The 15,996-nt window shown below is 37.7% G+C and overlaps 1 protein-coding gene across 27 annotated transcripts in view; it reads left to right on the top strand.

The window, feature by feature from the left end:
- SCML2 (Scm polycomb group protein like 2) overlaps positions 1-15,666 on the top strand; it is a 98,720-nt gene extending 83,054 nt beyond the window's left edge. For 25 of the 27 annotated variants that reach the window (XM_072934263.1, XM_072934270.1, XM_072934250.1 and 22 more), the window contains 5 exons: positions 3,448-3,630; positions 4,710-4,823; positions 10,735-11,016; positions 11,699-11,862; positions 13,322-15,666. In XM_072934263.1, the coding sequence (XP_072790364.1) occupies positions 3,448-3,630; positions 4,710-4,823; positions 10,735-11,016; positions 11,699-11,862; positions 13,322-13,447 (869 nt within the window). In that variant the 3' untranslated portion in view covers positions 13,448-15,666. The remainder of the gene's footprint in view (positions 1-3,447; positions 3,631-4,709; positions 4,824-10,734; positions 11,017-11,698; positions 11,863-13,321) is intronic. The other 2 variants (XM_072934318.1, XM_072934292.1) reach the window with 2 other exon arrangements.
- The last annotated feature ends 330 nt before the right edge of the window (positions 15,667-15,996 follow it).

The raw sequence follows: 15,996 nt of genomic DNA, 5'->3' as shown, positions 1-15,996 counted from the left end.
TAGTTCTGAAACTGGTACTGCTTTATTTTTTCAATATATATGAAAGTTTGTTACATTATTTATGCCTTGCTGTACCTATTTCAGACAAGTCCATTTTCTACAGCAAAATGCCCTGAGATGTTCGTTGCCAATATTCTGTTTGTGATTGTTTATCATCAAGGGCTAAATCACAGGCCAGTGGCATCTCTGGGCTGTGACTGAGTAATTGGAAATAATAACTTTGAACAGGAGAGAGAAATTTCAGATTCCTTACATAGTTGTGGCTTGTTTGCATTCAAAAATTCTATAAAAAAAGGATTTACTGTTGTGCACCTGGCTTCACCCCAAGGCCTGTATTCTGGATTTGAGGAACCTGGTGATGTGGACTGCTCCATAGGCAAGAATCCTGGTCTGGTTAATAGTAAGCCACAAGGCCCCAGTGGGTTTCTAGTGTTCTTGAGCTCTTGCTTCTCCTTGGCTTGTCAAACAGGTAGCTGACAAGTGGCTGAGCAAACACTCCCTGTCATTTTATCAAAAATTTGTGTGTGGTAAGTTTTGTGAAGCATAAAATATGACTTAGATTAATGTAGCACATTACATCTAGCTGTGCACATGAATAGTAAGGAAGAAGAGGGAAGAAACAGTAGAATAAAATAAGGAAATACAGTTGTAGCCCTTTAGTTTTGAAGTGGGTTTGGAGGGTGGCTTGTTGTTCAGGTTTTGATGGGGTTTTTTTTTTTGAGACTGTCAATTAAAAAAAATGTTGTGGCAGAGAATAAACAAAGAAATCTAAGTCTTTAGTGAACTGATGCTTTTGTAGAAAGTATTATACCTGCCATAGGAGGAAACAGTGTGCTGAGGAGGATATGGATAAAATAATCTTGCCAGAATGCATGGAATAATTAATGGGTTCTTTTGCTTCAGCTACCAAAGAAAATAATTGTTTTGAGTAACATTAAATTTAGTATTTTTCAATCTTTTCCTTCTCAAACAAAAGCAAAACTATTTTATTTTTACTTAATGCATAAGCTTTCAATTCAGGCAAATAAAACAGAAAGGAAATTAAAGGCTTGATTAGCAAACCCACTAATGGTGGTGATGTCAGCTCCTTTTTTCTCTTTGTAGCACAGAGACTATGGTGTTTGGTGGGATGAAACAGATTGAGGCTCAGATAAATTTTCTCAAGCAGTGAATTAAAATCAGATTCTAGGATGAGTTTCATCACTATCAGAAAAACCCATTTCTCTGACTGTTTTCTCTGATTGTTTTGTTCTCAGTCTTTTTCCCAGCTTGAACCTGGTATGTAAAACATTCTTAAAGAATGGAAGGTGAAGAACGAGTATGACTCTTTATCCTGAGGGCTGGGGTTGCACGTGCAAGCTGCAGTCCCTGTTTATGTATCATTAAAATTAGGTTATTGCCTCAGAGATACTCCTTTTTATTTTTTTCCCTTAGCATTTATCTGGGAAGTAGGCAGAGTAGACAGTTGAGCCTGTGGATCTGGATTCCACACCCGTGGTTGGAGTTTGTATGGTTGCCCTCAGGTGTTAAGAGTCTGGGGAAACTGTGTTTGCACTGCATCTTTATTTGTGGATTTTTTTCAGGGAACGTTTTGGTGGGGCAGTCAAAACACCTCAGCTGTTTCTTGCTTTGTCCTTTTGACAACTCCTGAGTAACACTGTTATTTTCAATGTTTTTTTTTCAAAATGAGAAATTAAGGGGTATAGAATAAGTCATTTCCCCAAAGGCCATATAGGAAGATCCATAAGGCTATTCTAGAGCATAATTTTCTGCTGTAGCTGACTATTGCCTTGCAGTAAATTTGTCAGGAGGTCAATCTATGGTAGGTCTCACAGCCCATTTGCTCTCCAGAACTGGTTGAGTTCCAAGCAAAAATTTGCTTTTGGAGACTCCTTCCCCAAACAGGATGTAGAGGACCTTGTGTCTGAGCAACATGAGGGTCTGTTAATCATTAGCATTTCATTTGGACACTGGAGCCTGGAAAAAACCTAATAGGCCATGGAAACACTTCAGTCTTGTAGTACTGACTCTTAAACTTCAAGCACTTGAACTGGTCAGTCTGCTATGAAAGCAGGTGGGACAGGCAGCACATTGTTGTTGATGCTGGCTGATTAAGTCACATTAACCCTAATCAGAAGCTTCCTTACATCAACAGTGTAAATAATCGACACTTCAGATTTCCTAAAGAAGTCTAAAATATGCTAGACTTAGGCATTTTCTTTGGTTTTGTGTATATTATCTGTCTCTTTTGTAACAATATGGAAATATTCCTGAATTCAGATCTGTGAGTAAAGGCTTTCTTGTAATTTCTGGCTTTTTTCTTTTTTTCTTTTTTTCTTTTTTTTTTTTTTTAGCATCTGCTACCAACAAAATGTGATCATTTAAAGCTCTGCTTATCATTTGGAAACTTATGTTAACAACAGAAAGCTGCATGACAGGCTGAAAACCAAAAAGACAAATTGATGCATAAACCTGGTGTTTATGCCACTTCTTTTCAGCCCTAAGCTTAAGTTGCGAGTTTGTTCCTGCTTTGTTCTAAAGTCTTCCTAATCACAAGTGACTAAAAATTTTAGCTGATGTAATGGTAATTATTTATGCATGTATCTGTAGTATTGAGTCTTTTCCAAACCTTACTAATTTTCAAAAAAAAGAAAATTATCCTCAGCTGCCATACTGTTTGAGGGCAAGGAAAAGACATAGGCACCTGTCCAGACTCTTTGTAATCACTCAGTTTAAAAGACAACAGATCCATTTGTGGCTGCTGTGGTATCTCTGCCACCTAACTCCTGTTGAAATAAATGGGTGCTTGGCCACTGTAGTGTTGACAGCAGGATAGATTTCTCTAGGGATAAAATAGCAAATGCCAAAACAATTTCTGAGTCAAAATTTAAATGGTAGTGGATGCCAGCACCTTACCACAAGTATTCTCCATTCAGTTAGAAACCGAGAAAAAAAAATACTAAAATGGTTTAATTTCTTTAGGGGTTTTTTGGCTTTTTTTTTTTTTTTTTAATAACTGTTCGGGCTTTTTGTTGATTTTTTTTTTTTGGAGGACTTTGGGGTATTTTTTTAGCAAGTATTGTAAAGGGTCTTTCTTGTGCTATCTTTTGCAAAGAGGTGGTGGGGAGCTTGCTGCTTTAAAAGCAATGGAAATTCCACATAAAGTGGTGAGGGGGTAGTTGTAAGTTTTGTTATACTGGTGTGAATCCAAAATTATTTTATTAAAATAAGTTCCTATAGAGCAAATTTAAACGGATATGGATCCCATTGAAGGTGAAATCAGTCCTTTGGATATAAATTTTTTTAACTATCAGAATGATTGTTTACTCCTCTCATGTCTTGCATGGTTTAAATCAAGTCTGGCTGTCTTCTCCTTTAAGTTAATGATGGTGTTTTACTATACTTCATGATGCTTGGGGGTGTTTGACATAATCTTCTTATTCACAGCTTCCTTTGATGGGGAAAAGCACACCATCAATCTTCCTTCTGTAAACAGTGCATCGTTTGTCCTACGCTTCTTGGAGAAGCTCTGCCACAGCCTTCAGTGTGATAATCTCTTCAGTAGCCAGCCTTTTAGCCCTTACATGGGATGTGCACATAGTCCTATGGAGTACGACAGGAATAAGCCAGGTACTGTTAATGACTTGTTGTTTTCAAGTGCTGATATTTCTGAGAAATGTGGGCACTTTATGAAATGCAACTTTTTAGTCTTTCTGTGACATGAATTGCTTGCAATTAATACACTTCAGTTCTTAGTGAATTGGTTCTAGTGTGGAAGTGCTTTGACAGTAATGGATAGGTCATACCACATGTGCAGAAATAATTTTGTTGAGCAAACTTCTCTTTATAGGCAAGCCAGAAAACATATGTGCTTTACCACTGTGATACTGCTAAAAAGACAAGCTCAAAACTTCACATTTCATTTGTTAAATTTATGTTCAGCTCATAACCTAAATTTACCCAAATATGCTTGCTGTCTGTGAGAAGGCACTTCCCCTGAAAGGGAGTTCAACACAAGTACAAGGTCTTTTCTTTCTCTTTTTACCTCACTTAGGGGTGGCTCAAAATTTTTTACCTTCTGCTATGTACAGTCCACTCGTCTAGTAGAAAAACTTGTGAAATTGGCTGCTTGTGAAATTTTGTGAGAGTCCAATAATTTTGCTGCACCAGCAATGTAGAGTCAAGGGGAGATGCAATTGCTTGCCCAAGATCTCCCAATAGGTTGTTTGTAGGACTTGGTATTACAAGTCCCAGGATAAGCCAGCTGAGATAGCTTTGTTGTCACAAGTCCCAGGATAAGCCAGCTGAGATAGCTTTGTTGTCACAAGTCCCAGGATAAGCCAGCTGAGATAGCTTTGTTGTCAAGACAATTTCACAGGACTTATACTGGCAAGGAAGCTTCCTCAGAGCTATTTGATAGCTGAGTCTGTATTCTGGGTGCTGGTGCAGAAATTTTTTTTCCTCTTTCCAACGCAGAAATTATGTTTAGAATTCTATCTATTGTATGAAAGTTCTTAGTTTTAATTATTCAGGAAGGTAGACAGGATCAAGGTTATTCAGCTTTGAAATTTTGTATTGAAGTGACTGAGTCTGTGTGACACAAGAAATGGAAGGTGGATGGCTGATGTCTGTCTTTGCTTCTGTCTCTGGACTTAGCCCATGAGCTAGAATATGCTAGAATAACAGGTAGTGACTTTTCCTCTTCACAGCCAAAGAAGAAATACCTGAAAACAGGAGTGCTAAACGATACCCTCAGGACTCTCCACCATACACTGCTCCTCTTTCCCCTAAGCTTCCCAGAAATGATGCTCATCCATCTGAAGGTAATTGCATTATGTCAGAATTATATATGAGGATTTTTTATGGTTTCAGTATTTCCAGTCAAAAAGGACTGAGTACAACATATGTATCTGGTTTGTCTCTAGCCTGTGACAGGTCAGGGTGGAAGTATGTTACTTATTGATCACTGGCACAGATTTTGCACTTAAGGAAGATCTACTGCAAGTTCCAGCAGTGCTTCTCCTAAACCCGCAGCCTTTTCTGTGAAGGGGCTCAGGCACACAGGTGACAGATGAAGCTTCCTGCTCCATGTAGAGCTACTGAGCCTAATACCAATTGCCTTGAAATGGGTTAGGAGATAAATTGGAAGCAACTCTTAACTCTAGGCAGGGTTCATTAAGTGAGTAAGGGTGCAGTTTGATGATACAATTCAGCTGATTGTTCAGTTGCACAATTTATGGCTAGCTGCTAGTGGAAGTTGTGCTTCTCCTGCTTTCCTTGCCTCCTTGTCCCTGCAGTGAGTCCTAGCCCACCCTCTGCTCCCTTTCCCTGGCTGGGTAGTGAGTTGAAGCAGTCAGCAAAATCACAGAAAAAATTCTGGTGTAGTCTTGTTTTACTTCTCTGGAGTGACTCTCTGTGGACTCAGATGAGCACAGGGAAGGCTTGAGTGGAAGGCAGCCATGGCCAGGGGAGTGGTGTGACCCCCCTGTGACAGCTCACTCTTAGGTTGGTGTAGTTCACAGATAAAATAATACTTTTTCCTGTGCTGCAGCTCAGCTGTAGTAACTGAGCACATGTGTAGTCTTAGTCTGCCTCAGATGTGAAGTAAAGCATCTAGGTTTAAATGTCAGTGAGAGAGACACAGAAAAATGGTTGAGTATTTGCTACTTAACTGTTTAAGACATGGTAATTGGATGATACTGACTTATCTCATCTGATACATACTTTCTCTTGCAGCAACATACTTGCACATAATTTCTGAGTGCTTTTTTTGAAGAATAATGGGGATTAGTAATTTTTTCCTCCTTTTTTTCTTTCTTTTTGTTTGTGACCTTGAAATAATTTTGTATCTGTTACCATGAGTGGGGGCAGGATATCTGTTCTGTGCATATTAAAAAGCCATAAGACTGCAGTTAAAGCAGAAAATGATGTAAAATTAAAATGTTCCAAATGGGATCTTATTTAAAATTATACATCTTATTATGTGGTGTATATATAACATATTCACATTTTTATATTTCCTGTAGCTGTTATGATACACAATTCTGCATTGATTTTTGACTTCTGTGTCTTCACAAAAGAAGTTCTGGTTTAATTCCAGAGATACATTATATATCTAAGTTATATTTCTGGTACTAACATAGTAAGTGTGGAGCACTTAATAACGCTCAAATTAAGTTGCTTCATTTGGAGCAAAACAAATGTTTAAGTAGATCTGAAGTATCTTGTGAGAAATCTTACTCAAGTAAACATGAGTGCACATACTGCTTTTTATTCCTTGTTTGCTAGCGGATCTTCTACAGATGGAGTCAGGGTACCCTTTAAAATACTTTTTAAGATTACTAGTTCATTGTAAAATGCAGTTACTTGAATAAAAAGTAATTAAAGTAAGTATTTTTCCATAGTTTCAGAGGTTTGAATTTGTACTTTGTATATTTTAACAGGCAAAGTGTTCTCTAGCATTGTGTGTTTCCCATTAGGACAATGTCCTCTGCTGAAAATCTGGAGGCAATTTTGTAGCGGTCAGTCATGGGTTGGTTAACAAGAAAGATCTGCCCCTAAAAAGTTCTGGTTCCATTGAGACACAGTTGTCTTAAAATAGTTGTTTTGAAATATCATTTGAAGGCAAAATGGATTAATTGTGGGAAAGTCTTTCAAACAGCTCGTTTTCCTTCTGATCTGCTCAGGGATATGCTTTGCAGGTTTTGCTGCCTTTCTTACTCACTAACAGTTTCTTCTTAAAGTTACGAAAGATAAAGAAGGAGGGAGTGGGGAATAATTCAGACTCCCTTTCCCTGAAAACAGAGTGTTCCTACTACTGTGTCCAATTACATCATTTTGTTATGTATGAGACAGAACAACTGGCTTCTAATTCCCAGAAGAGCCTCAAGAAAACAAAACATCCAGTTCCTGCTAAGGCTTCAGTGCCTAAACAGTCTGCTGTCATCCCTATATTTGAAACTTAAGGCCCCTTACTGGCCTTTCATTAATCTACCCAGAGGTCAGGCATTCTGCAGTGGAACCTCCCATCTCCTTCCATACCTCTGTTATTCACAGCTGCTCAAAATGCTGAGGTAGGCAAACTGTCACTCCATGGATTGCAATGCTCCATTTCCTGGATGCCAATTTTGCTGCATTTTGATTGTAGAGAAGCTGGATAGATGGATTGGAAAGTGGATTGAATACTATAGCTACTGAACAGAAAGCCTTACACAAAAAATGATGGGAAATATATGCTAGCTTTTCCACTTTGTGTATATGAGTTTAGAATTTACAGTAAGATAAGTTAAAATGCTGATGTCTTGGAGGAAAAAATCAGAGTTGATCTTTCCCAAACCTAGTATTTGCTTCGGAATATATAACATCAGAGGGAAACCTGGGATATAACTGGAATGAATGCAATTAAGTTCTTTTGTAATACAGTCAATTTTAAACATTTTTTCCTACAGAAATCTTGACAAAGATAATGTAAGCCAATTATTAAAAAATCAAAAAACAACCTTTATTTGGATTCCTGCTAGTTTACCATAAAAGCTTTAAAAATGTTTTTTCTTATTATGTTACATGGAGTTGGCTGGTACATACTTTAATATTCCAGTTGAAACTCTCTACTGGGGAGTGTTGCCTGCATTGTTTCATCCTACCTTTCAAGACTTCTGAAATCTGAATGTACAGGTTCAATCAGTTACACCATATGCTCCTTCATACAGCTTTGCTGTAACAATTTAAGGTATCACCTCTGCCTTTCAGCCTTGCACTGAGATGTGGTTTCATTCTCTACAGCTCTAATTTTCCTTTGGTTGGGTACTTTTTAATTTTATAGTGTACATCATTGACTTTATATCCTAAAGTCTCTCTGAAATTCTGTGGAATGACACCTTTTGTTTTTAATCTTGGTGAGTTGCTTTAAGTACTTCTGAGAAATATAAAGGCTTTTATTTTCTTTCTTCAAAAACCACAGTAACTTCTTCTTTGCTTTTGTGATTCAGGTCTTACAAACTAGAACGTTTTGCAGCAGTTATTTTGCAAGTTATTTGTATGAAAGAGAAGGACTTGTATCCATAAAAGCTTCTTTATTCTATGACTGTCAAATTTAGTAAAAGGTGTTATATCACCTTGCAGATAAGGAGTCCAGGAACACTGGACATAAAGATACAGGAGCAGGCTGTCCTCACATGCTGAAAGACAAGCTTGCATTGAAGAAGACTGTCCTGGCTGAACAGAAAGGTTTGGCTGGAACTCAGGAAAAAAAAAGGACTTTGGAAGAAGGGGCAGGAAAATCAGAAGGACTACAAGGATATTAAGTTATTTGGGGCAAAAATTAAGCCACAAGATTAAAGCCCACATAGAACTTAATCTGGCTACTGCCATAAGAGACATGAAAATTTTTGTCTCATTTTTCTCAGCAGTCAGGGGAGGGCTAAGGAGAATCTCAAGCCTTTATTGGATGTGGGGGGAAACAAAGCGATGAAGTTTGAGGAAGGCTGTTTGAAGTACTTTATGCCTCCTTTTCCCCTGTCTTTTGTACTAAGTTCAGTTGTTTACATGTACCCAACATCCTGAACTGGAAGGTAGTGGTGGAAAGCAGTAGTGATTGAAGCCCCCACAATCCAAGGGAAAATAGTCACTACTTAAGATGTGCACAGGTCTAGGACCATATAAAATCTGCCAAGGAGTACTGAGGGAGCTGGTGGAAATGCTCACCTCCTTTCACCTTACTGTGCTCTATAGTTATGTGAAAGGAGGTTATTGGGAGATGGGAATTCATATCTTGTCCCAATTAACGCTTCTCCCAAGCAATAGGGCAAGAGGAAATGGCCTCAAGTTGCACGTGGAGAAGTTCAAATTGGGTATTAGGAAAAGTTTCTTCACTAAAGGCTTGTCAAGCATTGGAACAGGCTGCCCAGGGTTGGGTCATCATTCCTGGGAGTATCTAAAAGTCACATAGGTGTGGCTCAGTGGTGGACACAGTGACTGGGTTAAGAGTGGTCATTGTGGCTTCTTCCAGCCTAAACGATTCTGTGCTTCCATTCTGTGGTTCTGTGGTCTTGCCTTACCGAATTCATTTAGTAGGGAGCTGGCTCTCTGAGAGCCTTTAATTCCCTTTCATGGTTATGCTGTTAGAAGGTCAAAATACACATAAACAGTTCTTCACTGTACTTCACTTCAAACAGGATTCAGAAAACAAACCTGAGACCTCATGAAGCAAGGTGCAAGCATGCTTGAGAAGGTCACTGGGTTATTTAGGAAAATACTCTTCCTTTGGTTTTAATTGGGCATTTGCCCAATAAATTCTTGAAAGTTTTCATATAAAAAAGGTAGTAAAAAGCTTGTTTCAGGAACTTGTTTTGCAGAACATACCAGTTCTTATTCCAAAGAATATGCTGCCTTGCTAGCATATGTTTTATAACTTCAATAGAGTTATTTTCAAGATGGTAGTGTGGGGCTTACACTTCTGTGAACCTGTTAGCTATATTTTTCCAGCTTTTAACTCTCCTGCCAAAGCAGCATTTGTTTCATACAGATTTGTACATCATGCTTCCAACTTCTTTCGTGTGCTAGATTTTGTCTGTTGCAAACTGAGGAGAATATCTATGATTGCTAGAGAATGGAGTGATGCTCCTGTTGATTTGGGGTTTTTTCCTCACATAGCATGCTTCTCTCAAACAGACCTGAATTGGGCTGAAGAGGAGTGGAATTTTCAGTAATGAAGCAAACCTGGGTCTCATGGCCCAGGGAAAGGGACATGCTGAACTCCACTCATGTGGCTTAGAATCAGTATTGACAGACTTTAAAAGTTCACAAGTCTTCTGAGTGGATGTTGTTTTTCTTTTGTAAAGAAAATTTTATAAATTTGCTGAAAAGACATAAGAACTAGAATATTGTTATACTCCCCCCACCTGAGACTTCACTTTTTTTTTTTTTTTTTAACTTGCTCTGTGGGTTCAGGAACTTACCTGTATCTTTAGATTTCCAGAATCTGCAGTTAAGAGACCTTGAAACCCTGCCCTATGCAAAGAACTGGGTGCAGATAAAGCAGGGTGGTCAAGACACGTTACATTAGTGTGCCGTACCAGGCACTCACAGCCTCCTGTGGCTTTGCCTGTAACCTCTTCCTTTTTAATAATGGCACCTCTTTCTGAATCTGTTGGGGTCCTTAGATAATAGTTGTCCACTTGTTTTCTCTGTGAGGTTAGTTAACTCCCTCTGCTGTTTAGAACTTACTGAACAATTGTTAGTTAACATGAGGGGTTTTTTTATATTAAAGTCTTGCAAAATAAATGCTACATAATATTAATGATTGGCTTTTTAGTGATATGTTTAAAAAGCAATGAAAATTCTTGACTAAAATTATTTAATGTATCAATATTTACAGCAGACAATTTTATTAAAAAAAATTCTCTGTCATTTCTCTGCTCATAGCTTTCAGTAAGTACAACTGAAATGATTAATGGAAGAATGTCTCAAACTTGACATATTAAATCTTTTGCTACAAAAATAATGTTTGAAAATATAATAAGAGCCCAATGATTAGTTGAGGAAAGGGACTAATCCCAATGATTAGTTGAGGAATGGGACAATCACTGTCCCATTCAGTCTCAGTGATTGTTTCACAAGAGATTTGTTAACAGGATTACAATCTGTCAGTACCTTCAAGAGAACATAGCAAGGCCTTAAGTAACAAAGCTGTAATGTCCATCACTTTGAACATATTGATGCTTGCTTTTTGTGTAGCAGAAACATTGCCTATAGAGGAAAACAGCACTTCCAAAGATCACCGATTTTCTGAGGATTCTATGGATTCTGCACTTAATTCTGTAAATCTGTCAAACCCAACCTGTCGAAATTCCACAGAGTACCGCACTTCAGGAAATGCTGCATATTACAGAAATTCCCATCAGCCAGCAACTGCTACCTCAAATTCAGCCCCAGTCCTGCGCAGGCTGTCCCTGAGCTCGGCTGGCAGCAGTGGTTACTATGAAGTCAGCAGGAATCGGATACAGAGGCGGATTGAAGGTATGCTGTCACACAAAACCTTCCAGAATATGTAACTGCTTCAATTAACACGCAGAGTTATGAATAAAGAAGTTCTTTGTCATTGGAGATCTTGCATATGGAGTGAAATGTGCTGTTGCCAAGCTTGTCAGGCTTGCTAATGTAACTGCAAATACAGTACTCAAGCCTGTTAGTACTAATAGTGTAGTGCAAGCAGAGAGGTCTTTGTTGCTGCAGCTTCTTCTTGCTGCTGTGATGGACGCTGCAGCAAGCCAGAGCAGGGATAGCTATATGCAGCTCACTTCCTGAGCATCTTAACAAGTATTGCCATGTTGCTGAAATACAAGGATAGGGTTTCCTACTGTCACTCCGTCTTCACAGCTTCACTTGCCTTTGCCTTATTCCCAGTTAATAGCATCTTGGGACCCAGGAGCCAAGTACAAGTAAAACTAATCCCTCTAGGTATATCACAGTGCTAATGTTTGTGCTGCTGTATTTGCAGTTGTAGAAATCATTTAAAGACAAAAGGAACCGTTCAGTATTATTAGAAGGAAAATAAAGCATCTTTTCATTTTAGTATATTTCAAACAATGCATAATAAATGTTGTAAGGTAATATTAAAGTGTCTTATGTGAAATGAAATATGTTATCCCTCTACAAACTAGTGATACTTCTTCTTTTCACAATATTTTTGTATTAAAAGCTGCAAGCTCCACAACTGGACCCGATTTGAATTCACTAAAAAGGGAACCTTCAAGAATAGTGAATAAGGATCCTTCTACCTGGTCAATAGAGGAAGTAGTGCATTTTGTGAAAGAAGCTGATCCACGGGCACTGGCTCCACATGCTGAACTCTTCAGGAGACATGTATGATGCTTGTCCATTCTGTTCTAGTAGATGGACAGTTGTGTCATGTCTATCAGTCTGTTTGCAGCTGGAGGTGAAGTAGACTCTCCTGATATATTAGAGAGAGGTGGAAACTTGCTTTCCTACCTGAAACCCCTCCTGCAGTCTATTTTCTCTTTCAGTCTTGCTAGACTAACATAAATAGCCACCTCTTCCCAGTGTTTGTGGAATAATGCCAACCTGGAAGAGCCCAAGTTCTAATGGCCAACATCTGTGGCACCCCTGTCCTCCCTGGTGCCTCTAGAGATGATGGCGTTGTCATGTGCAGTGCAGGACACTCGGTCTCCCTGTTTGGAGACTTAATCTTCTGGAGCAGAGATGATGTTATCCATTGTTAGCTAGGCACTTGATCATTGATACTAAAATCCTGAGAACTGAAATAATTAATCGGTTTGAGAAAACAATGTCTAAGGGTTTTATAGGTCTGACTAGATGTTATTTTTAGAGACAGAAACCATATCAGTTTGTGGTAGGTTTGATTTCCCCTATTTCTTCTTGCTGTACCTTTCTATGGTAGATTGATCAGTAAAGAGCTTCTTTCTTATTTTATTTCATATATGGCCCTCCAAAAAAAAATTGGCTTTCTCTTTAGTAGTATTTCACCCATCTTCTGCTCCAGCTCCTCCTAACAATTTAATATCTGAGTAAGCTGGATTGGAAGGAAAAATCAAAAGAACTTCTGATGGAGATTCCTTCTTATATTTTATTCTTAGTTGTATAACAACGGTAAATGTCACTTGTTTTGTCTATGTTTAAAAAAGTAAGACAGTGTTTCTCTTAATGGTGCTTTATGGAACTAATTGCCTGTCTATGGTATGTAATGAGGCTAACAGCTTAGGACTGTCATATTTCAGCAGCTTCTCAGTCAGACAGTTGAAATCTGACTAAGTTGTCCTTGGTCTTGATCCTGACAATCTCTTTGGTTCAGCATAGAAATAGATTTGTCTAATTTCCCATATTTAGATGGTCTCTAACCCCTTCCTTCCTTTATGTGACCATTTGCACCTGCATGCCAAAATCCTCCCACAGCTGTTTTCAAGGTTCAGTGCAAGGCCTTGGTGCTTGGATCATATAATCTTTAACTGCACAGATCTTCCTTTGCAGATTCTTTTTATTTTTCCCTTTGACCCATTCACTTTTTTTCCTGGTTGGAAACGCTAATTCTGAGGACTGTTTTGTCAGTTTCTTTTATTTACTATCATTATCTTTCTTTAACATCTCAAATACGTAATCACACATTAAAAAACACTAAAACAAATTAAACTTCAGTGGTCATCTGTAAATTCAAACTTACAGTTGCTGTTTTATATATAGTAGATATATTTTTATTACAGTATAACCAACTATCATGTACTTTCCCATTTTACCATGCAGCTTGTTCAAGTAGTTGTCTATTGTGTTTATTCTCTTCCTTCTGCAGGAAATTGATGGGAAGGCACTACTCTTACTGAGGAGTGATATGATAATGAAGTATATGGGACTGAAACTGGGGCCTGCCCTAAAGTTGTGCTACCACATTGAACGACTTAAACAAGGAAAGTTCTAGCCAGTGAGGATGCCACAAACGTGTGTTCGGATCACGCCAAGCTCTCAGGTTCACAGCCATCGCCTTGATTTGAAACGCTTTTGCTGATATAAACCTTTATTTTTTGAAAGTGGTCTCGAATTGTGAAAGAGACATTCAGGATAAAGGGGGGGAGGGATTTGTATTACATTCTAGTATTTTTGCAAACTGTTTCACAGAAAGTTGGCAGGGAAGGACAATTGATCGTACTGGGTGTGGGCAGGTCTGGTAACAATGCTCTCTGAATCCTGAAAAGTGTGTTCTATGTTACAGGCTTCAGCCAACGTGTTCATATCCAGAACCAAAACAGCTGAATCCCAAAGGGAAATAATAAATTAAACCAGCATCAGGTGTTAATAATTTTTACCGGGGTGGCTGTAAACTTTTATATTGCAAGAAAATCTTAAAACAGAAGATTTCATCCCTGTAGTGAATATTCTGGTCTTTCAGAAGAGAGGAAGGGAAATGGAAGAGAGGGCTTAATACAAATATAAGCTTTTATAAAGTGTGATTATCAGTCCTTTGGGAAGTTATGAGGACAAATGTATCATATTGTCAGTTTAGGCAGGCAGTAAATATTTCTGTTTCATGGAAGATCGTATTGGCTGTATAAACAGCCATTTCTGAGACAGACTGATTTCACTGGAATAATGTATCCACATATTAAACATTCCATCTTTTTGCTAAATTTGGCATGGATGTGTTCATGCTTTTTATATGTACACGTGTATGTGTCAGGGAAATACATACTATATAAAAATATACATACACACTGTACGTATATTTTCAGTTTTTTAATGTGTACTTTGCACTGTGCCAGAGAGAACTGTACAATTTCTTGTTGTTTTTTTACCAGTAAATTTAGTTTTGTATTACTTTCATTAGCACCTGTTTAATTTGTTCTTGGAGTCAGAAGGTGACAAACAATCAAAAGGTGTTTATATTCATACAGGCAAGGTCCCTGTACTATGCAATACTCCTGGTTATTCATCCCTTAACTCTGAGCCATATATTCTGATATATATTTGGAAAGACACATTTGGTTCCAATGTTTTGGGTTTATATTTCCTGTGAGGAAGTGCTACTATGTAACTGATAAACCTTTTTTTTGGGTAAAATTGGTGCTGTTTTTATAAGCTGCAAGAATGAGTGGTGATCATAAAGCAGTTTGTTGTCACTGCCAGTTGTAAAATACATCAGGGACAAGAAAATATACTTTCTGTTTAGAAAACTGAATGTACTGTATGTAATAGTCAAGTGATAAAAACTGTTTGTTAGGGAAGGTGTAGTCCTAAAATGGTAGGATTTATTATATTTCTTAATGCCTTTTTATTTGAAAACATACAGTATAAAGGTATTTTTTACACATTCCTTTTTTGAAAATTACTTTCTTTACCCATAGAGTGATACTCAACAGATTTCAGCAGAGGTACTGCTAGAAAACAGCAAATTTTGTGACTCAGAAGTCCAAGTATTTTGTTATTTTAAGTGACTGCAATGCAATTTCAATTCAGAAAGTCATTTGGGCCCTGAGAATTGTTTTTGCTATTACATCATTAGACATTTGACACTAAAGTTTATCTGTATCAATTTGTTTTGCATATCTTTCATGGTGCATGTATGCTTAGATGATACAATACAGGCATGCTTTTTATAGTAAGAAAATATCAGAGCATTGATTGAAGAAACAGAATATTTTCTCTTGGTGTTAGAAAAATATTGGCTTAACTTTCATATGGTTACACCAAAAATTATATATTAATGAAATCATCATGCCCCATGTGTTCAGTATATTGTTTATACATATATATAATTGTATACTACTTCTTCTATGCTTTATTATGCTGAATTTGGGTTCTTCAGCATAAAAAGATCCCATACAATTTAAGTGGAAGTAATTGACTGAAAACAGCTTTCATTTTTTATGTTGCCCTTGGCATAAGAAAAACAAAGATGTTTGAATTTTCTGTTTGGTCTTTTGTACATGGCACTATTATGGGTATAAATATTTGTTCATGGCATTCTGTGTACCCATGTGCACAAAGATAACTGTGATGTTGCTGCACCAGAATTTCGCTGTGTGCTGTTGCGTGAGATTCAAGCATTCAGAGTCTTACAGCAGAATATATTTTTATTCTTTATTTTCACTGGGATGTTCTTATCTAGCAAGAAAAATAAAATAGTTTGTTCATTGTTGTAAACTGTCCGTTCTGTTTGATGCTGTGTGGATGTGTGAGTGCTCTCTGCATAGGCAAGGGTGGCTGTCTGATCTGGCACTTGGCAGTTCTTGACAGCTCCTGGAAACATCTGCAATAAGGAGGTTTTAATGAAAGGGGTAACCTTGTTCATCTGAAGCAATTAATGTTTGAATTTGGGTTGTTCTATGCTTTCAAAGTAAGATCTTATCTAGTTATTCAACTATTTATTTGGTATATCTTGTTTTGCAACTTAAAGCTTACAGAATTCTCATATAACCACGGAGGGGAAGAGACTGATAAAAACTGTTTGTGGTGTGTTCAGATGAAGATATT

Source organism: Taeniopygia guttata, chromosome 1, assembly GCF_048771995.1.
Source record: "Taeniopygia guttata chromosome 1, bTaeGut7.mat, whole genome shotgun sequence".
NCBI lineage: Eukaryota > Metazoa > Chordata > Aves > Passeriformes > Estrildidae > Taeniopygia > Taeniopygia guttata.
The sequence above is the reverse complement of the archived record's forward strand: the minus strand, read 5'-3'. Positions and strand labels throughout refer to the sequence as shown.